Below are 23,649 nucleotides of genomic sequence, written 5' to 3' on the forward strand. Positions count from 1 at the left end.
ATGGTAGTCCTGCAGGGGAACCTGTGAAGAGAATGAATACACAGGGGAGCACCAGTCAGCGAGATGTGCAGTCCTCCAGCACTTCACAAATCGGCTGACAAAGGGAGCTTAGAGAAGAAAATTAATTTAGGTGAAAAGAATGCATTTATCAGAGTTTGATTAAATGAAGTAAATATATCACAAGGAAAACAAAGGCTTTCACACAGCTGTTTGAAGTTGTGGTCATCATAGGACAGCTGTGTGTGCTGGTGTCAGTGTCACGGGTGTTTTGCGATACTGGATTCGCACAGATGTATACGTGTTGTAATCTGTCCCAGGTTTTGCTTTGTGGAACCTTGAGGATACCATGAATGGTATCTAAAAAAAGAAAAACACTGGGAGCATTATGTACAGTTCTGATTTCCTCAACATAAAAAGGACATGGAACTGTTGGAACAAGTCCAGAGGAGGCCACAAAGATGATCAGGGGACTGGAGCACCTCCTGTATGAAGACAGGCTGAGAAAGTTGGGGCTGTTCAGCCTGGAGAAGAGAAGGCTGTGTGGAGACCTTATAGCAGCCTTCCAGTGTCTGAAGAGGGGATGTAGGGATGCTGGGGAGGGACTCTTCATTAGGGACTGGAGTGATAGGACAAGGGGTAATGGGTTAAAACTTAAACAGGGGAAGTTTAGATTGGATATAAGGAGGAAATTCTTTCCTGTTAGGGTGGTGAGGCACTGGAATGGGTTGCCCAGGGAAGTTGTGAATGCTCCATCACTGGCAGCGTTCAGTGCCAGGTTGGATAAAGCCTTGGGTGGCATGGTTTAGTGTGAGGTGTCCCTGCCCATGGCAGGGGGGTTGGAACTGGATGATCTTGGGGTCCTTTCCAACCCTAACTATTCTATGATCAGTAGGCTTAAATCCACAGTTACTGGGCTCTGCACCCCCTTGGGAGACATTCTGCAGTTTTCAAATCAAAAAGGTTGAAACCCCTGAGCTTTGCAACAGTTGCAGCAGTAGGAGAATTAGTAGCTGCAGGATTAGGCATATAGCCCATATAAGAATTCCTGTGCATATTTACATCTTTTCTTCAGTACCTCATTAATCTTCAAAAGTGCTGGGTTTGTTTTGCTTTGCTTTTAAACCTGCTTCTCTTGAGTTTTGTGACCCCGAGAGTTTGTTACTGTAGCAATGAAATGATGCTCTTTTTTGTTTTATGCGAAGTAAATGTTGATTAAATTGAATTGTAATGTTTACTGTGGTCCCAAAGGAAGATAAAACCATTAGCTAATGACCATAATGATGAACATATTTTATTCAAATTTGGAATAATATTTGATCTGCTGTGTTATTAATGGTGGTTCTGTTAAAAAAAATCTCTATAAAGGAATGAGTGTGATTTATGCAGGCAATATGAAGTTGAAATGGGTATAAAGAATCTGTTTGGAGTGGAATTTATTTATATGCAAGTTTGGATGCCGAGTATAGCTGGCAAAGCTTCCTGCTTTGTAAAACAGCAAATTACCCTGCAGTTACCTATTCCTTTGGAATATTCTTCTCTTATGTTTACCTGAGCAATAGAAAGGGACTAGTAATTATCACAGAATGATCTTCCTGGAATTAAAATTCATAGTTCTGCACATCGGAGCTTTGATTTTATTTTATTTATTGGAGCTATTGCAGAATCTACATTAAAAATATTTAATGATGTTTAAGGTGTACAATATTTATGCATTTCCCCGTATCACAGAGGAAATTTTCAGCGTTTCCTTTTTCTTGAGCATTGTTTTCAGTTGATAAAAATGTGTAAGGTTTAAAAATAAGAAAAAACTGAGTACCTGTGTGGTGTCAGTTACCAAAAGCTGCTTAGAGAGATGGTGTTCACATGAGCTCCAGACTTCCAAATAACATATTTATGTATTTCCATGTTGGGCAAAGCCTTGGGCCGTGTCTGTGAGGTTATTCTGGTTACACTTGATGAAGAAAAGGGAGTGCTGTAGATCGGGGCTTGGTGCTCTGGCATTTAGAAGAGCCTACCTTGGTCCCTTGGGTTCAGAACACACCAGGATGATGCTTATCTCATCTGCTAACACTGAACAAGGATTTGTGAAAGATCCTCTGTGCTGCTGAAATCTCATTTGGCGTGGTGCTGTGTGATGCAGTCTTCATCACTGTTGTAGGCTTCCCCTGTGCTATTGAGGGAGTGAGAACAAGGAACCTGGGTTGTAGGGGCCTTTCAGGGTCCCCGTTAACATCTGGAATTGCACATGGAAAGAAATTGCAAGCCTATAGAGGTTCTGGAGACCAGATGGAGCATGTTTCCCACAGTTAAAGGGATGTCATTATCTTGAAATGCAATCAAATTAAATAAAAACTGGCCTAAAAGTCTTTTATTGTTTCTAACCTTGGCTGTCCTGCTAGTATTTGTTTTATAACCGTGATTTATGAGAGAATGGGGTGGTCCTTATATCACCAAATTGCCGCTTCCTCTTGGTGCTGCTGATCCCAGCCAGATACTGATGGTAAATCCAAAGAAATCTTCCTTTTATCTTGTTTAGCATTAGTGAACATGGATGCTTTTCGGGTCAGGACTGGATAGGAGCATGCTTTTTAAGCTTTATGTCCTCATAGTGTCTGTGAAGGAAGCTTACAGCTTCTGATGAAGAGTGGTAGTGCTACCCTAATCTTTCCAAGTATGCAAGGGAAGGCAGACCTGTGCCTTTCTTGTTAAGTACAGACCATTGCCTACTCCAGTGCACCAATACTCCAAAGCAGTCTGGTTATTCATCACTTGAAGACATGTTGTGCCACGTAAATCTGGCATAAAATCAGCATCGGAATGATTCACTAAGGGGAAATCCTGCCTGACCAATTTGGTGGCCTTCTATGATGGGGCTACAGAACTGATGGACAGGGGTAGAGCAGTTGATGTCATCTACCTGGACTTGTGCAAAGCATTCGACACTGTCCCACACGACATCCTTGTCTCTAAATTGAAGAGACATCAATTTGATGGATGGACCCCTCGGTGGATAAAGAACTGGCTGGATGGCCGCACACAAAGAGTTGTGGTCAATGGCTCAATGTCCGGCTGGAGACCAGTAACGAGTGGTATCCCTCAGGGATAGGTGTTGGGACCTGTCTTGTTCAACATCATTGTTGATGACATGGACAGTGGGATTGAGCGCGCCCTCAGCAAGTTTGCCAATGACACCAAGCTGTGTGGTTCGGTTGATACCCTGGAGGGAAGGAATGCCATCCAGAGGGACCTCAACACACTTGTGAGGTGGGCTGATGCCAACCTCATGGAGTTTAACCATGCCAAGTGCAAGGTCCTACACCTGGGTCGGAGCAGTCCCAGGCACAGCTACAGGTTGGGCAGAGAAGAGATTCAGAGCAGCCCTGTGGAGAAGGACTTGGGGGTGTTGGCTGATGAGAAAATGAACATGAGCCGGGTCCAGTGTGCGCTCGCAGCCCAGAAAGCAACCCTGTCCTGGGCTGCATCAAAAGGAACGTGACCAGCAGGTCGAAGGAGGTGATCCTGCCCCTCTACTCTGCTCTCGTGAGACCTCACCTGGAGCATTGTGTGCAGTTCTGGTGTCCTCAACATAAAAAGGACATGGAACTGTTGGAACAAGTCCAGAGAAGGGCCACGAGGATGATCAGGGGACTGGAGCACCTCCTGTATGGAGACAGGCTGAGAAAGTTGGGGCTGTTCAGCCTGGAGAAGAGAAGGCTGCGTGGAGACCTCATAGCAGCCTTCCAGTGTCTGGAGGGGGCCTATAGGGATGCTGGAGAGGGACTCTTCATTAGGGACTGCAGTGACAGGACAAGGGGTAACAGGTTAAAACTTAAACAGGGGAAGTTTAGATTGGATACAAGGAGGAAATTCTTTCCTGTAAGGGTGGTGAGGCACTGGAATGGGTTGCCCAGGGAAGTTGTGAATGCTCCATCCCTGGTGGTGTTCAAAGCCTTGGGTGCCATGGTTTAGTGTGAGGTGTCCCTGCCCATGGCAGGGGGGTTAGAACTGGATGATCTTGGGGTCCTTTCCAACCCAAACTATTCTATGATTCTAGGATTCTATGATTTTCCCCTTCATGCTGAACTTTCATGGGGCTGCTCATGAGAAGATTTTGGGGTGAAGCCTTTCCTGGCTCAGCACTTACATGCAGATTTAATTTGTGTATCAGTTAAGAGGCTACCTTTTAAGTGACCCTTAAATACCCGTGTATTGACTTACTGACTGCGTGTAGGGGTTGAAAACTTTGCAGTCACTGGCACGCTCTATAATGTCACCAAAATGTCCTAGAACATCAGCTTTCCTGCAGGAGGTGGTGAACTGCAGCAGGGATCCCTGTATGATCCCCGGAGCTGTGTCAGATGGGCAGCCACGTGAACATAGGCACTGCTTTTCTGTCAGTGTTTGTCCGTGTAACCTGGCAAAGCCAGCTCAGGACATTCAGCTGTAAGGAATTCAAAGTATTGTCATACAGATTAGAATGGAAAAACACACAACCAGGTCTCTGATGTCTTCTCTTTGCTGTGCACGTTGAATAGTAATTGTTTTATGAAAATAGCCCCCAGTAAATATTTATAAACAAACAGGCAGACGGCGAGACCACGGTGAATAAATAAATAACTGTAAGTACATCAAAGTCCTGTTTCAGAATAAACTTCAAATTCCTTGTATAGAATCCTTGCTCTAATCAACGGTTCTCATTTCCTGTCACAGAGTTACGCAGTTGTCAGTGTTCAGTTCCAGTGGGATGACACTGGGTATGTTCTGGATGAATTTTGGTTTAATATCAGAGCAGCATAAAACCAAATAATCTCTAAATATGGATACTTATTTTTGGTATAGTAGTTACTGCTTCTCCACCATAAGAGCAATTAAGCCCCAACTAATGAGCAGTTTTCTACATAAGAGTTATTCTGCTCTATCTTAATAAACCTTACTGAACAGCTTACTTCCTCCGGAAAAGAGATGTCTAAATTCATTACACATTTTACAGCGACTGGTCAGAAGAGCTTAATCCTTTTATCTTTGAAGGCAATTTCAGTTTCTTTTCTCAGGTGCATCTGGCTTTGTTTACTCTTTCTTTTTTTTACCCGTTTTAATTTGGCTTCTCCAGCCAGCTTAGGATATAAACTTGCTTTACCTGCAGGGCTGGGGCAGGTCTTTCATCTGAAACAATGGGAGTTCATGCAAAGGAGGCATTCTGTTCTGAAGAGTGTGAATTTCATTCTTTGCCTTTTAATCTAAGGCATTTAGAGAGCTGGCTCTTTTGAAAGTTGTGCTTTTGGCAGCCTTTTTTTTTTCCCCCTTTTTATTTTGTTGTTTTTTTGGCATGCCTTCTTTTAATAATTGAAACCACCGTATTTTGTAACATCTGATGAAGTAGCTAAGAAACTCGTAAGGGGCCCAGCATTGTGTGGTTCAGTGGGGAGCCGCTCGCAATGGAAATGGCCCAAAGGGGTAACACAGCACTGCCAGGTCTGGTGGTTTTATTGTTAGTCTCACAGTATTTGGTGTTTTTCTTAAAGCCACAGCTGCTGGAGTCTTCTAATGAGAGGAAAATTCATCAACTTCCCTGTAAAAAATGCAGCAGTGGTTCTGGGAGAGGAACTTGAAAGGCTGCCCCAAGTATTTCTTTCTGACTGTGGAAATAAAAAGTCTTAAGAAAAGACTCTCAGAACACTCTGGTGATATTTTTATACTCAAATATTTTTATTTGGAGACTGAAATGCCTGGCGGGGCTGGGGATGCTGTAACTTAAGAGGCAAGCTCTCCAAAGAAGCCCCTTCTTCTTCCTAAGGTAGCATTGGCTGCAGCCCCTGTGCCAGAGCATGCCTCTGCATGACTTGGGAGAAGCCTCTGCAGATGTAGTTTTAACACAGGATATTTCATTTCAGGTTTGTTGGGGGGGGGTATTATTTTTATTCAGCAAACACATCTAAAATGGGGGGAGAAAAAGTAATCCTGATGCTTTGTTGAACCATGTTGCCACGATTGTCAGTGCTGAGTCAAGGTACTGATGCTGAAGAAACTGCGGTAAATCCTACGGTTATTTAGTTTTCCTTTTTCAAATGCTTGACAGTTTAAAACTGAATTTGTAGAAGTGCTATTAAATAAACTCTGACTGTGGCATATTTGCTTTAGGACCCTTTTTAGCAAAGCACTTAAGTAAATGCATGATGTGAAGCCTATGAATAATATTATATCTCTGCAACGAATAGAGTACATAAGTGAGCGCTCAGTGTCCGAGATACGAGGAGCCCTTGAACTGGAACTATTCACACAATTAAAGTTAAACATTTGCGGAAAAGACGTTGGATTATTCAGCTATTTAAAGTAAAGCATGTGCTTAAGTACTTTGCTGAATCAGAGCCTATAAAAAGAAGTGCCCAAAAAAACAGATGAATGCTGAAAATGGAAACTAATCACTGGCTAACTGATGTTGTGTTGCAAAGACATGAAGTAAAGCTGGGTCTGAGACCACTGTTGGCTGAGTTAATGCTGTGCATCTACCGGTAAGGCTCTAGACAGTGAGTTTTGCTTTTGGGTGTTTGTGCTGGCTGCCCTTGGTGAGTAAAACTGGAGTCTCTTGTAGGGCGATAAATCCAATGCTTAATTTGCAAGTCATCATAGCAGGAGCATTATGCTACATGATGTGCATACAATAAATTGCAAGGCTTCTCTGAACCACTTAATCGAGGCATAAACTGGAGCTGTGAGGTAAACTCCAGAGGCTGAGTGTGAGTAAAGAAGATCAATAAGATGTTTCTCAGTAACTACTAAATTAATAAACTCCTATTACTGATTTACTAGCTTCTCTGTATTAGTGGAGTTAGAAGCGGTTACATCCAGAATTTACTTCAGAATAAGCCCTGCTTGCCTTTTCACTGCTGTAAGAACCTGACATGACCATCGAGACCAGAAAGTGTATTATGTGGGTAAAAGTCAGCTAGCATCAGTTGCTGACAGTTAAACAAAGACATACAAAAATCAGTTTTTCTCTTTGCATGACCTTCTGTCCCTCAGAAAATAATCTTCTTCTCCCAAAGGTGTGTATTGGGTTGTGTTTCTGAGGGCAGGCTTGTGTAGGACACATCACAACCAAAGAAGGAACAGGAGTGCTATATGTGCTTCTAAAATATTCATTGAGAAATGGCCTGGGAAAGATCCAAATGAAGCCAATTTTAGCATCCCCACACCTCTTTTCGTAGTAGATAGTGTGAAGTATATAGGTATTGTCTAGAATAAAGGCCTCCCAAACTAAGTAGCAGTCTGGTTTTTCACCATTTTCTCATAGAGACAATGGAAGTGGCTCTGAGCCAAGCATTGAAGGGTGGTTGGCCTTCGGGCACCTCTGTGGATCATGTGTATTAGCCCAGCTCTTGGTATTGATGGTTTTGGTTTCTTTTGTTATTTCCCCTGGCATTAGATTCTGTTTCATGTTTGTCAATAAACTCAGATACACTGGAGTACTGCCAGGGTCAGTTGCTCAAAAGGAGTGAATGAGACTGACCAAAACAAATCAGGGGAGATTGAAAAAAGGATAGTAATTTTAAGGTTCTCGTTTGCCGTCTGGCTCCTGGACTTTTATTCTTTCGTGTTTTCAGATTTTCCTCTGAAGCCACAGACCCGGGAAACTTTCTAGTTTAAAAAGCTGGACATAATTCATTCTTATACGATCAAGACTGCAGACTCTCAGTCCACCAACTATGGCTTTAATAAGGGCATTAAATTACCTAAGACATGCTCTGTAATCAGGAAGGTTGTGTTTAATTATTCATTTTGGTCCGTGTTCCCAAACACTTCTTCTGTGATTACCTTGTAATGCTCAGAATACTCAAACTCATTCTTACAGTTTTGTGCTGGCAAGAAATTCCAGTCATGGATTGAAATCTAGTTTGTATTTTGCTCTGAGCAAAACAAAACCAGAAAATCAGTCTGGTCCTCAAAATGCTCTTGGATTCAATGTAAGGTAACAGTTAACACAGGAATACAAACAAGTGCAGTGGGGCAGTGCTGTTATAGAGTAGTAGGAAGTGATCTCACCCTCACTGTGGGCATAATTGGCATCCAGATTGTGGTAGGTGAGACTAGTAAGAATTGACCTAAAGGAATAAAACTTCTGTGAATATTTGTAAGTGGGACTTAGGCTGGATCTCTTCATCTGTTTCTGCCTTCCGTTGCCTTTTGGCTGGTGCAAGTCCATTGGCAAGAGCCAATGAACAAATCATGGCTTTTGGAGGATATGTGATTTAGTAGGCACAGGATTCCTTTACTCCTCTTTTGATCCAAGGGACATCCTGTAACTAAGGTGCTGGAAGGCTCTGCGTAGGTCTGTTCAGTGTTTTCACTGAATTTCCATCCTGGCTGACTTCCTCAGGGGATGCTAGTTCTGGGCAGCTTTCCTTCTCCTTCCCCCAGGAGGAAAGTTGTCCAGCCCCAACTGTATTTGCTACCCAAGGCTCTGCAAATGTATGAGTAAGTCCCTTGAGGTGTGTGTTTCACCATAAAGGGAAGATGCCATCTCCTAAAGATCTCTTGTGATCTCCCACTAGACTGCACTGGAGACCTGATTGGGCATTCAAAGAGGTAAGCATTGGAAGTAAGCTGCAGATTGAAACTTGGAAGGCAATTAAGTACTGAAACCATCCTTCAGAACAAAATAAAACAAAAACCCCACCACACAGCAACCTCTCAAGTCTCCATTTCTTCAATGCCGAATACCTTTCTGAATGAGGTGAAAACTGTTTTGAAGGCTCCGTAGAGAGGTGACTTTATGAAGTGTAATGACTCATGCTTATCATGTCAGTATGTGTTATCCAACTGTTTCTTCTGGCGTGAAAATCTGTTACCTTTTACTGAAACTGTAAGTGTGGAAAACCAAACAAAACCTGAGATTCCCGCCCCTGGAACACAGCAAGTTTCACAACAGCCTTTTGGAGATGTAACAAGGTTTTCCTTGATGTAGTGTACTATTTAAAACCTGAGTAACTCTCGAGGATGCTTGTGGTTATTAAGTGAGGTAGTTAATTTTTGATGAAAATTAGAAATAACCCAAACTGGTTTCTATTCCATGCATTAATATTTCTGTCAAGCAAATGGAAATACTGCTTAAGGAGCATCTAGATTGTAAATGAATAAAGAATTTGTATGAACTATGCAGCCAGAGCTCTGTTGGAGGTGGAGTGTGTGGTTCTGCATAGCAGGTGAACTGAAAATAATGGGTATGACAGGAGCTATATTTAAATAAGCCGAGTTGAAAGCAGGAAGGAATAGAGGAAAATAATACACACAAATCAGGGTGAATTCTGTCCTCCACAGATCTATTTCTTTCGTCACAAGCAAAAATTGCTGTGGCAGAACATGAGGAACTATCTTCTGTGACCGAATGAGTCAAAACAACAGTCTGAGTTTGGCAAATGTACATGCCTTGTGGCACATGAAGGGGAAAGGAACAAATGTTTTCTGGACAAAACTGAGCAAGAGAAAAGTTTCTTTTTCCAGGACTTCTGAAGGATTTTCTCCTTGTGTAGAAGGAAACTTCAAGCTCACAATTTCCAGTGTTTTCAGCAATGCAGTCATAGACCTTCTAAGCAAGAATTTCTTACAAAAGGTCAAAGTTGGGATTAATAACACTGTGAATGGGCCTTTATCGTAGCCAAGTTCCTGCTTTTGTTTCAAGTATTTTCATGTACATTTTGGAGTTCCCTCTAGTTTTGGTTTAAAAGAAGGAGACTGTAGAGCAAATAATGTTTTGTACACCAACAGGCTACTCCAACATGGCATGAAAATACTGAAGGTAATTAGAGTGGGTTCAGATCGGAGGAGCAGCCCACAAAGGCTCTGGTGTTTTATATGCACAAGGGAGTTGACCCGCTGTTATCAAAGTCAGTACCAGTCCTGTCACTTCAGGTAAAGACCACCTTTCATATTTCATCTCACCAGTCTGTACTGGGGTCAGCCCACTGTCCCCACGCTGCTTCAGGACTGAGTCACCATCGGTTTGTACCATAACCTTTCATCACGCAGACAGATAAGTACAGGAATAACTTTATTCTAGATTTACTTCTTGACATTACTGAAATGACTTGAACATTTCAAGTCATGTTCCTAAGATGGAGTCTTTTAGGTAGGGTGTGTTTTTACTTAGAGTTTTCACTGTATTGAGCTAACTCAAGGGTTAAAAGCACTCTGCTAAAAATAGCAAGTTACCTTTTTTATTTGATATAGAAGTTGAAATGCACTGTTCTTCCATGCTTCCAGACACCGGTAATCTCAGTAATGCTGCACTGAATTGAATCTCCTCTTTGCTTTGGGCTTTTTGCCACTCTTTCTTCCTCTATACCATATGGATCCTGTGTCCTTGTTACGTGAGACTTTCACAAGGGCCAGTCAGGTTGATCTCCATGATCATCCTTTCAGTGAACATCTTTCCTGCTTGCCAGTATTCCCACCTAAAGAAACTTCCTATATACTGAACCAAACTGATAAAAATGATGTATTTTTCTTCTTATCCCTCAAGAAGCTCCTGTTGGTTCGGGCAGCGTGGTGTGTGTTAGCGTTGTATCGGAAAGAGCCACGTTTCTCCTAAGTAGGGCTGTGTTATGAAGTTCATTTGACTGAAAATATTTTGCATGCTTAACTACCTGCTGGTAAATTTTTCTATGCCAAGTAATGTGTCAGGAGCTACCAGAGCATAGTAAGTTAATTACTTGTGTGCATACTGTGAAGGAAAAGCAAACAGCAAGGCAGCAGTGATACGAAGAATGAGACTTCATTTCAGTCACCAGAGATTGTGTTGTTAATGAATCCGCTCAATCAGCAGGGAATTGGTAATGTAGATAAGGCCAGGTATGGCTGTGTACTGATACGGAGATTAGTCCCTCAACCAAAACGTTGTTTTTAGTGAGGGCTTGCTAATATTAAGTAGTTTTTCAAAAACACCAATGAAATAGAAGAACAGCCTGAATAATTATGGCTGTCTTCAAAAGGCACGATGATGATGATGATTTAATGTGCTTTGCAGACACCATATAAGTGGTGTATCTTACAGATTTCATAGTTACGTGATACACTTCAGATTCCGTTTTATTATATATGTGACCATGGGCTGCCCAAATGCTGCTGTGACTAAACAGCACAGGGAAGTGTGTTCAAAGCTGGCTGCTGCCTTCCTCACACTGGGGTGAGAGAGGTAGGGATTGCTGTGAAAGCACCTGCCTTGCTCCTAAGCATCCTTGATGGTGGTACATGAAGATGCTCCCACTGCAGGGAGCAGGCAGCTGTGCGAGCTGCAGGCAGGGAGGGGAAGACGCAGGTGATGCTCTTACCTTGCCCTGAGGAAAATACATCCCAGTGACAAGCCATGCCCTGAAGCCTGCAAGCTGCAGTCTGGGGTGACCATCCCTAACTGAAATCTTCATGCAGTGCTGGGGGAAAGAACATTTATTCCAGATTTATTTATTTATTTATCTATTTATTTATCTTTTTGTTTGTTTGTTTGCTTATTTTCTTTCTTTTTCTGGTTTCTCTCTATTCTCTTTGTCTTTCTCTCTTTCTCTGTCTCTCTGTTTCACTCAGTGTCTGAATGTGCACCAGTGGTACTGTGGGAGTGAATCTCCCGCCCTGCTCTCCCCGACTGCATCCATCACCCCAGTCGCTGTGCTGCCAGCTCTTTGCAGCAGCTGGATTTTCCCCACACACCTGCTCAGCTTTTAGTGTGCAGGTTCCCCACTGTAGAGCAGTGCCAGAGGGAGGAAAGAGGCTCCATCTGTCCTGGCTGGGACGAGGGACAGCAGGGCAGGAGGGCGAATACTGTCAGTGCTCTCCTCCAGCACTAACATCCATCCAGGCAGGAGGATGTTCCAGCAATGGAATAAGATCCACCGTAGGAGCATTCAGGTTTTTAACCCTGAACTTTCCTAATTGGAAAACTAAAGCTGGTTTTGGATAGTTTAAGCCATTCAGCGTAACATTCTGGAAATGGCTGATACAGAACAAGTATGAGAAACATGGGTCTAAGCGTTCTCTATCAGCTACAGAAGCAGTGCTGTCTGCTAGAATACCTCAGACTGGACACTATGGCTGCTAATAGTCTTCCTATTTATTCCAATTCCTGATGCTCTTGAAGTAATGGTAGAGACATAGACTGAATGTTAATGGAAGTTGAGGCCAGGGTTCACAATGTGTCCTTAAGTAAAAGCTGGCAATCCCCCAGGAACTCTCCCGGGAGCTATTTTACTGGTGCATATTAGTGAAAGGGACAGCTGGATTGAGAAGGCTGTTGTAACAGGGATGCCATTAAGAACTTAGTTGAGCAAAAGTTGATTTTCGCCTAAAAAGGAAATATCATAGCAGAGCCAGTGCTTGTCAATGTTGAATGAGTGATTTCGGGGACTGCAGTATGGTCTGTGTTCTAATTAAACATTAAGGTCCTGGTATGGTGGCTGTCTTCCGGTCAGGTTGGGATCTGCTTTGGACACTTCTGTTTATTGTAAATTATAAACCTGAGCCAAAACAACGAGTGAAAATAATTTCTGTAGCAGGTTTCTTTTGAAATCATGAGTACGTTCACTCCACCAGAGCCTCCGGATAGGCTTTATTGATATCAACCCTTCCCTTTATTCCCTTTCTATATTGCTCTGTGCTCTCTGTGGGTGTTTTATTAACCTGCATCCTGCAAAAATTCAATAAAAATATACAATTTTTTCCTTTCTTTCCTCCTCCTTTTCTGTGTTTTTTTCCTGCTGGCTTTCGGAGGCAGAGCTCTGGGGGAGACTGCTTTGGTTCATTAGGAGGAACAGATGGGAATCAAGAAAAGGTACTTTCTATTCCCTTCCCCACCCAAATTTGAGGTAATTAAGTTACAGTGAGGCATCATTTACGTTAGCAGTTGCTTTGGTGAGATCAAGGCTATTAAGGGTACATGTGAGGAGCGGTAGGATTCAAGTCTGTGGTGCTTTGAGGAATAATTGGAAGTGTGTTTTTCCCCAGACCTTTTTGCAGGCAGCCTGGCAGCGAGGTCCACAGTGGGACAGTTGAGTCTTGCACAGTTGGTTTGCTTTTTGTCTCTGCAGCTCTCCTCAAGTTTTGAGCAATCCTTGCAGATGTTCTGATGGGAGAGGTTAACTTCCCTGTTTTATAAAGGAAGGGAGAGGAACAAAGCATGGAGCTCCTGATAGTAAGGAAGGGGACAGAGAAGCAAGATGGGAATTTGAGATTTCCTGTCTTAAATGTCACAGCTTATTACTGTCACTGTTGTTCAGTGTTCATCTCTGAGCCACTGGGCAGGTTTAGCAGTGCAAGAGCTTTGATGCTTCAGCAGGGTCTCAGTCAAGCCCTCAAAGAAGGCAAGATGGCTGGTTTTGAGGGTGTCCCTCTTGCCTCACTCTTCCTGCTGTCTCAGGTCTCTCCAGTCACAGTTGCAGTTTGGGCTGTGCCCTATGGGACCATCACCCACAATGTGGTGATAGGGTCACAGGCACAGAGCAGCAGGCCGCCTGCTCAGCCCTGTTGCTGTTGCCTGCTCTGGGTGTTGGCAAGGCATGTTGTAATTAGCAGCAAGCCAAATTCAGACCCTCTTCCTTCCTCTTCTTTCAAGAAAATCTTCTTGAAGCCCCCAGGGCATCTAACAGCTTCTGGGTGGGAATGTTTCCTGCCTAGTTCTTCCTCTTTTTCCTCTGTTTTATTTTCTCAGAGCTTTATTCATGCTGTTCATTCTCCTTGGAGTAGCCCAGATGGAATCATGGTTTACGTCAGCATTGCGAGTGCTTATGCTCTTTCTTCATCCATTTAATTCCATGAAAGACCAGACTCATTTCTTCTTTTGTCTTTGCTTTTTGGCAGAATTGGCTTTTCCATTCTCTTCTGTTCCTTGGGAAGGTTGGTCACCTTTCTGGTGTACTAGTGGATTATCCAGATCACTTTGGAGAAGAAGGCATGAAGCAAGGATGGTGCAGAATAGGGGAGGATGGCCCAGAAGGGATGCATGTGTTCAAATTTGAGGTGTTTCATGTTAGGTTGCTTGCATCTCTGTCTTACTGTTCTTTTCCAAGCTTTTTGAGGCAGGAGCTGTTTTCTGCTGTGTATGTGGAAGAATGTCTGTATTTGGGCACTACAGTAATACATGTATTTCTGCTGTCAAGGTCCATCATTACACAGCTATTGCCCTGTACAGGAAAAAAGGATAGTGAAAGAGAGACCCTTCTGTGCAGAAAGTTGTCCTGGACATGACCTGCCCAAGGCACTCGTGCCCTGTCTGAGTCACCCATTACTGAAATATATGTCTTCCTCTCAGTAACACAAAGTGCTGTCGTTGAGCTACCGCATTGATTCATAATACATCTTAATTCAGTAATTTCCATTAAGATTTATACTTTGAAAAATTATATTTAGGAAAAAATCTATTTTTATGTCTGTCCCTTGCCTTCATGGAGCTTTACTCAACTAGTATAGGAATAGAAGAAAGTAATTTACAGTGTCTTCATAGAAATTAATCTCCTGTTTTCTCCTTATAGTGTATAAGTTATCACTTCATTTATTATATGCAGCTCAGAGGTGAGCAGTTTTAAAAAGCCCTCAGACAGTTATGAAATGAATGGTGTGAGATATCAGATACAGCTATTTAAAAATGCAGAAAATGAGAAAAAACAGAGGATGCAGATGTATGTTGTCTCCAGCACTTGCCACCATCAGGCACCTCCCGGAGAGCAATTTATCCTCCCACTCAGTGAGTTCTGCATGATAATTTCATTGATATTGTCCTCTGTGTGCTCAATATAAATAATATTGAAATATTAGAGTTACAAACCTCCACAGCTCATTAGTCGTGTCTATCAAGAGTTTATTGTGTGAGATACCCCTTTAAAACCCCAAACTATTTTGCCAGCGCAGCTAAACTTAGTCTCTTTTTCACTTTTGTGTGGTGGTAAATTATTCAGCTCACAAATGCTAAAACTTGAAATGTTTATGGAAAAAGCTCCTTTTAGTAATTACATTTACTCCACTTTTATTGTGAGCTTCCCGAAACATTTGTCTTAAGGTCCTGGCTTTTCCTGGTGTTGGCTATTTATCATACATTTGTGCCACTGACAGGTTGATAGGTACAGTGGGAGCTTCATGCAAGATTCATGGCAGCATCATACTTTGAGGAACAAAATTAGGATGCAGAAAGTATGTGTTTGGAAGGTTATATATTAAGAACATCACAGTGTGACTGTTTAATACAGATGTTCACACATATACTAAGCAATGCAAAGGTTTTGAAAACATCTTAACACATATATAAAAAAACATATATATAATGTGTAACATACATGTTAAAAATTTGCCAAAGATAATTGAAGGTTACAAGGTTTAATTAAAGAACCCAGCAACAAACATAGCATCTGTGGCTATGAGAATTTAAGGAGAACATGCATCTCACTCTGTCTTCAGATTTAAAAGCAGCAGACATTATAGGATACTTTATGCTTAGGAGCATGATTTAAAGCCTTTCTTTGCATCTGCCACATTTTGGCAGTGAGACAGTTACCAGTGACAGGATCAGTTTTGAAGATCAGCTTTGGTTTTGCAGCCCCAGGGCTTGGCGCTTCTGTAGGTCTGGTGGCATTGGTGCAGAAAGGAGTCATCGGAGCTTCTGATGTTGCTGGTAGCAGTTGCTCAAAGGTTATCTAAACCCCCAAACCCTTTTCATTCCCTCTTCCTTCAGTTGTTTGTTCCAGCAACTGCTGGTTAAGGTACCCCTATCAGAGATTGGTCTTGGGGACATTTTCTTCCAGTTCTCTCTTCTTGTCTCTTTATGGCCCTCACATGTCTTGTGTACTCTTTTCTGTACTGTGCTTGCAGACTAGATAATGCTTAGACCTGTTTGGGTCTCAGCAAGCTCTTCAGGATCTTGCTCATGTTATCTGGCCTCATTTTTCAAGAAGTAATTGTAATTTTCTGCAAGCATGCGTGTCTCATGTTAAACAGAGTGATGACAGAGAATAATAAAATTAAAAGCCCTTTTCCTCCAGGGTAGGAAATCCTGGAATCTTTGTTCAAAACAGCACTGTGGACTCTTTAACTACAGGCTCTCCTTCTTCATCTCTTTGATTTTGATATGCCATCATTTTAGAGCAAGAGAGTAAAACTTTTCCCCCTAATATAATGATTCAACAACCTCACTGCCTTCTCTGCAATGGGAAGACCCTGAAAGATGCCACTGATTTCTATCAACCCTTTAAGGGATTTTTATACCTTTACCCTGCAGCTTTGTGGTAAATAATTTAACAAGAGATACGTCATTCAAATAATTCTTTTCTGCCTTATGTCTAAGTGCAGTCGTTAGGCTTCATTCTGTGGGGTTCACTGTATTTCTTCTTCCTGGGGGGGGAATTGGAGGTGAGAGGAGAGGGTAGAGAGGGGCTGTTTTTATAACTGATCTGGATCTGCAGTTATGTGCGTGTTCTCCTGTCATAGCTCATATGATGTAAGCACCTTTTCTGGTGTCTTACTGGATTTAATGGTACATTTGCTTTTAAATGGCAAAAAGTGATGGTGAGGTCTTGGTTTATGGCATCAAGTAAGAGTTTTTCAATGTTTTTTTTCTTGTCCCAGCTAACAGAGAGAAGCCTCAGACTGACATTTTTGAAGGATGCTAAAATGCCCTCAGTTCCGTAGTGAATTTCACTGGTATTTGTTTTAAACATCCTTTTTCCTGTTTGAAAATTTAGCCTGCTATTGTAGTTGATTGCTTTGTAGCTGAGCAAGAGCACCACTTACTTGCTCTTTCTCAGTGTAGGGAAAGAAAGAAACCGGTTTTGTGTACTCGTGGTGACATTTCTTTTCAGTGTTTCTTGAGATTTGTCTTGAGATGGAGCAGTTCGAGTATGACAGAGACTCAGAGGCAGAGATTTGCGTCTTTAGTCTCACTCAGCTAAGTGCTGAGATGGTTGGGCAGTTCATAGCTGCCAGTCTGTGCAAAGAAAAGCATCCCTACTATCCAGAGCCTGTAAAACTTGCAGAGGTTCTTGCCTGTGTTGGTCTTTTAAGTCTAAGCTACCCATCAGGGCTGTTGCATGCAAAGGTTGGAAGGTTTTTGTGAGAAGAGGAAATGCTATTTCGTTCCATCCATCCTCAGTAACTGGTTGGATTTCGCCATAAGAAAAGCCTGGAATTTCCCTTTGTATGCCCACTGGTGCTGAATGGCATGGTACTGTCACACATCTGAAATAGCCAGATACCCCTGGAAGCTATGTCGGAGGCTGGCCGCATTGACTTTCAAGCGAGATTTGGCTTTTAAACACTTGAATCCTTTCTGGTATTTTTTATTTGCCTTGTGCTTTGAGCAGGAAGGCATTCTTCCCTGTGAGGGTGCTGAGGCGATGGCACAGGGTGCCCAGAGAAGCTGTGGCTGCCCCATCCCTGGCAGTGTTCAAGGCCAGGTTGGACACAGGGGCTAGGAGCAAGCTGCTCTAGTGGAAGGGGTCCCTGCCCGTGGCAGGGGGTTGGAGCTGGATGAGCTTTAAGGTCCCTTCCAACCCAAACCATTCTATGGTATGTGAAGATGGCAAAAGTTACCAGTCCATTCTGTTCTGTGCTGCTCTTGCATCGAATACTTCAGCTCCAGGATGGAGCTATCTGGTGTTCACCTTTGCTTGCTGGTTCTCCCACTGTCTCAGTGGAATTACGTAGTATTTACTAACACAGGTGAGGACTCTGTTTTTTTGAAAACAGAATGATTTGTCAGCCCTTAAAAGGCCAATTCCAATTCATTCCAAATTTTATTTGATTAAAGGCACCATGCTTACTGTTGGAAAAATGAAACACAAATAGCCGTAAATTACTCTGTTTCAGATGGGTAAATGTCGCACACAGAATGATAGGATTTTTTTTTTACTAGGTTTAAGTGAAACGGAGTCTTTATTTAGTGTCATGTTTTTACTTAAAAGCATTTATTTAAAGTTCTAAAAAACAAAGAATTCAATAAAGCAAGACAGGTGTAACTGCAAATGATTAATGATATAATTCTCAGTACTTTATAAAGTGTCTAATGCTGAAGAGATTTATACAGTGCAGAATGGCAATTGTGCTTTGATGGAAGGAATAGGTAATCAATACGTGCAAGCTTAGAAAAAGTGTTCTATTTCCTTCTTTAATGATATAGGGTTTTCTGCAAGGCAAGGATGTCTGGAGCATGAGACATTTGGAAGAAGAATTAATTTGAAATCTGTAGTGGAAGATCAGTTTCAATTAAAACTGCACTTGAATGTCTGCAGCCAAAAGCAGGCAGTTAGGCCTAAAGCTTCTGATGGCTACCAGTGAATAAATTACTCCTTCTGCACTGTTCTTGATTAGATTTTATAGGTTGTGGAGCTTATTTTTTTTCTGGGTTTAGGATGTAATTTATTTACTTTGGTCTCAAACTCAAAAATAAACATTTTCTTCTCCTAACCTTTACCTGCCTTCACCATTGGATGGCCCTGATCCTGCACTGCTGGGAATGGAGATGTTCGGGTCATGCCCTCTATTTCTATCTAGAGTTGCTGCCATAATGGTGTCAGTCATATTGCATGTAATAATTTGCATATCAAAAACTTGTGAAGGAAATTAATGGAAAACCTAGCCATTTATAAAATCCTGTGCTGATTCTGACGAGCAGGTCTTGAACCTCTAAATCAGAGCTTAGCCTTACGACTGTAATTTGGGATGTCAGGACTTGGAGTTACAGCACCAGCACTAAGTTGGGGGTTTGAATTGCTGAGAGAGTTTCATTGCATTAGACTTTTTCTTTAATAATTCAACATCAGGACAGAAACATTTTATGCATGAAAACTGATACTATCACACGAAGAGAGCAGATACTGCTAGGCGCTTTTCTGTACATTATAGATTTAGAAGGAAGTGAAGCGGCTGTATTTACAGAAGGAGATGTATTGCTATTAAATTAATCCAAGCAAGTTAAATTAATTTTTAAAAAGGCAGATTTAATTAATGGAGTGTTTTTTAATGATAAAAAGCCTTTAAAGCTCTGTGAGAAATGACATTTCAGCAAGAGCCAGTCCAGGTTCCTGGGTCACTTGAGGTTTTCATTCTATGTGGTGGTTGGTTGGTTGGTTTGTTTGTTTGTTTTATCCTTGTGCTTATGTTACTCATTTTGACAAGACAGTTTTCACTGCAAATTGGCTGAGAACTGGCTATACTTTTTAAGTACACATATATATAAATTTGTGACAGGATGCATGCAGGGAGCCCTGAAATCCCTGTTAGAATGAATCTGTCTTCTAAGGGAAAAAAAGAAATCTCCCCATTGACGCGAGGATACTTAAAAAAGCCAAACTTGAGTACACAGCTCCTTTTGAATATGCAGCTGAAACCACTGCGATAGCCTCTGTGAGCGGAGTGATTTTGAAAAGCTCGCTCCATGTTTACAGCAAAGCCACAAAGCAGGAGCTGGCAGGTTTGATGATTATGTATAGCGCTAAACGTTTTAAAGCAACTTCCCAAGTTTCATGGAGTCAGTGCAAGGTTATATGAAAAGCAAATCTGAATTGCCAATTAATGTACTGCAAACCAATTACTGAGAGCATCCTGCTTCAGGAAAAATATCTGTGTTTGAATGGAACATGTCTGGTTTTCCTTGTGTAGGGTTTTTAATAATGCTGTTCTCCTTGATTGTGGTATATTGGGAAATTAACTGAAAGTGGCTTTTGCTGACAGTACAAGTTGAATTGTGAGATAAACGAAACTGATTTTTAACCTGGGCAGATGATGAAAATGATTTTTAAAGGATGTTACGATTTTCCCTAATTGTAGTTGAAAGTAAAACACTTTCTTGTTGGTTGTTTTGACTCATAGAGCATTTGTGTGCGATGAGTATAGCACAAAATCTTGCTATTGATTAAGTGTCCTGCTTTAGCCCATGGGAAGATAGGAAGAATGCATTTTGCAACTAGACAGATTAAAACCGAGTAGCTAAAGGAGCTGGCCTTTACAACTGCTGGGTTTGGATGGCACTAATTGAATTTACATACGCTTCTCAGATGAAAGGGTAAAAAATGCATATTGGTGCATGATTTGCTGCTGTCTACCTGTTGAATAGATATGCTGACTATGTAGTTCAGAAGTATGATACAGGTATGACATCAGGGCTCTTGGGAGAGCAGAGTTCAGCTCTGGGCTGCACTTTGGTTTTGGTAGATGAGCTTGGGCAAATTGCTTCCCTTCTCAGGCTGTCAGTTTCCCTGTCTTTACGCGAGAATGCCGTTGCTGATCCCTGCTGTAAAGCACTTCAAGAGCCATGGGCGAAAAGTGCTTGACAAGAGCTCCATGCTATTGTTTCAGGAGCTTAAACCATTGTTTGCACTCGTAGGAAGATAATCTTTTAGTCTCTATTAATACAATTTAAGAGTTGGAAAGGGAGGTCATAAGAAAAAAACTGAAATTCACAGGAGATCCTACTGCAACCAGAGGATGTGCTGCAAGGTGTGCTGATGAGGGTTCCTGGTGCTGTAGTGCATCTAGAGCTGGAATATGGTGGGGATGACAAAGTCTATGCCTGAAACCTTTTATTTTTACATATTGTTTTTATTGACTGTTCATGCTGGAGAACCTCACCAAATGGGCAGGGTGAGTTACGGCTGAGGTGGACAACCTCTGGCAGATGGAGTGATGGTTTGTGATACTATCACTTGCAGTTCCACTGCCGCACCACAAGACACTGCTGCTTTCCTTCTCCCAGCAGCAGTGCTGGTGCAGTCGTGTTGTGAAATTTAGTTACACAACTTGGGGGTTGAGGACTCATAAATAGACCAAAAAGTAATCTGGAGCTGGTGAAAGCTCCAGAACCAGAGCCGGATGCACTCCTTCTCCTGTGCCTTGCGAGTTGGGTGGATAGCTGTGATAACAGTAGTGTGATATCCAGTACTTTTTAAACTACTAAAAAAAGACTTTAAAGTGTTATGCTGAGCCTGTGAAGGCCCTGATGTGCTGGGGACAGAAGCATTTCAATGTAATTTCTCTTTGCAGCTGTAGCATTCTCCACTCCTACTGACCTTGAACAGTGGCTAGTGATGGGCTCACAAAACCCAGAATCTTCTGTGGCTTTAAACTTCTCCCCGCATTTTTTTTTAATGAAAAAAAGAGTAAAGGGGTGTGAGGGGAGGAAAGGGGACTGTTTGGTTCTGTGTTTGCTTTTGACTAGCTGTTGTGTAATACGGATGACTTTGATGTGTCCATATGCGAGACATTGCCCATCAGTCCTTGGAGCTTCTCATTTACTGTTTGACTTGACTTGTTTTGAGAGAGTAGTTTATGTGAGGTTAGAACAGACTGTGCTAGCAGAAAAAGCAGGCTAATAACAAAAGACAGTTACAGTATTTTTTTTGGGAGGCCATTGTCCTCTTTGCTTCCTTCATCCAGAGTAATTGTTTTTTCCTTTATTTTCTTCAAATTTACTAACATACACTTAGCTTAATTCTTTCTTTTTATCTTCCATGGCTTCAAAACCTTCAAAAGAAATGTGATCATTAATAAAGATCGTATTATCTTAGCAGAGTAATGCACAAACATGAGTTAATTGGTAGGTGTGAGGTTATTTATCTCATGAGAAACAGTAAACTATATCATCATGTATTAGGGCTGAAGCTTTAGGAGAGTTCCTATAACACCATGCTAATCAATAACATATGCACGAGGGGAACTTGGGAGTCATGAATAGTTTTATAGAATAGTAAGCAAAAAAAAAAAAGGCCATTGTTCATTACTGCCAGAGGCAAAGTTGGATAACTGCACAAAGCTAATGGATTTCAAGCTCCTCATAAGCTTAGAAGTCTTAGGCAAGAAGCGTACCTGCGGTGGAGTTACCTGGGCGGCTGAATTGCTTCATCCTCTTCCTTAAGAGTTACCCCAAACTGTTGAGCCACTGGAATGTTAACTGGCATTGGTATGTTTTAACAGGTAACTCTGGTCCTGAGCACTGGGTTACTTCCAGCGAGAAGTGCGGAGGGTCTCACCAGTCTCCCATAGACATCGTAGACCATCAAGCCCACATTGGAGATGAGTATCAAGAACTGCAGCTGGATGGTTTTGACAATGAATCTTCAAACAAGACTTGGATGAAAAACACAGGAAAAACGGGTATGTTCTTGTCTCTTTGTCTCCATAGCCTGCCTGCAGTTAGTTAAAAATTCAAGCCATGTTCAAACCTCTTCCTTTCTAATTCTTCTGTTGTTTGGGTTTTGCTGCCTTTTTTTCCCCTTTAATATAATTTTCCAGCAGCAGCAGCTACCTATCTGTGCCTCTGCATTCTGTGCAAAGCTAGTTCTGCAGATTGATTTTAAGGGGGTTTGGTTGGGTTTTTTTTTAGTATAAAATAATTCTCTTGGTAGTCAGTTGTTCCTTAGAATAAAAGGCTGTATAAGAGTTTCAAGGTGTAACCTTGAATTATCCGCTTTAGGAGGCCATAAAATCTAATCCAAAAGAATGCTGAGATGCAAGGCTCAGGGGGAAGGAAAGGGAAAGTCTTAGAAACTGGAAAGTTTTTGAGAAGAAAGAGCAATAACTGCTCAGAGTAGTGAGGGCTCACTAATGTGTTTCTGATATAATTATAGCTGTGTGTTCTTCTCTGAACTGAATCCTCTTCTGCCCTGTCTGTTCTGGCTTTTAGAGAAAAGAACAGTCAAGAGCACTGCTTATTTTTACCAAAACAGTTCACTGAAAGGTCAAGGTTGATTTATATGCAAAGCCACATGCATTTGATTCCTTTATAATTCTAAAAATGTAAAAAGCAGAAATTATAAGGCCACCCTCTTCATTTGACAAGGTCAATTTTTTTTTAGGGAATTGAATTAAACCACTAATTAATTCAATTTTATTTATTGGAAGTATATTTTTGTCTTTATTAACATTCAACACGCATCTCTCTATAGTGCTTTATGTAATGTGTCCCTGCTCAGTGGGTTGCTAGCAAAACCCAGGGCATGTACCTGCTCCAGGAGTCTCCAACACAGCTATGACTGCAGCATGACCTCAGTTACACCGATTGCTTCCAGGGGACTTTAGGTCTGAGCCACAACTTAAGAGTGCAGCATGCACTTCAGATCCAGTTCCAGCAATTCAGGGTCTTAGCAGGAGTTGGTAGTTATTGCCCCTCAGATGAAATGGAGTGACAGGCTGTGATCCTGCTTTTTCACGCCGAAGCACAGCCAGTTAACATAAACCACCACCAAGCATAGCTTGGTGTTTTGATGCATTACTGAGTTTGGCTTTTTTTCTCAGCTTCACTAAGAAACGGCTCCTGTTTGCTTTGAAATCCTGACTTTGTTGCCCTTTGTATCAGTGTGAAGTTCAAGGTTGAATGCTATGGAAATTTGATGCTTAATTAATCTATTCATGTTATGCACCCTGCCCTTTTGGTCACAGAGGGGTGTTTGTAGTAACCAGCAATAAATATAATTAGAAATACCACAGAAAAATGATGGTGCTGTTCTTCTAAGAAAGATGCTAATGCTGTACTGTATGTGTAATAGGAGCATATCGCTGTACATATAATAGGAAACCATGTTAGAATCATAGACTTATTTAGGTTGGAAAAGACCTTTAAGATCATTGAGTCCAACCGTTAACCCAGCACGGCCAAGTCCACCACTAAACCATGTCCTTCAGTGCCATCTC

General features: G+C 41.8%; 1 protein-coding gene across 3 annotated transcripts in view; it reads left to right on the forward strand.

The window, feature by feature from the left end:
- The window catches only part of PTPRG (protein tyrosine phosphatase receptor type G), a 404,577-nt gene that overhangs the window by 193,980 nt on the left and 186,948 nt on the right, over positions 1 to 23,649 (forward strand). For all 3 annotated transcript variants that reach the window (XM_057397343.1, XM_057397341.1, XM_057397342.1), the window contains exon 4: positions 21,934 to 22,113. In XM_057397343.1, coding sequence (XP_057253326.1) covers positions 21,934 to 22,113 — 180 coding nt within the window. The remainder of the gene's footprint in view (positions 1 to 21,933; positions 22,114 to 23,649) is intronic.

Source organism: Pezoporus wallicus, unplaced genomic scaffold (assembly GCF_028554395.1).
Source record: "Pezoporus wallicus isolate ANWC-B61680 ecotype Strahan unplaced genomic scaffold, APGP_CSIRO_Pwel_v1 contig_8714, whole genome shotgun sequence".
NCBI classification, from domain to species: Eukaryota; Metazoa; Chordata; class Aves; order Psittaciformes; family Psittacidae; genus Pezoporus; species Pezoporus wallicus.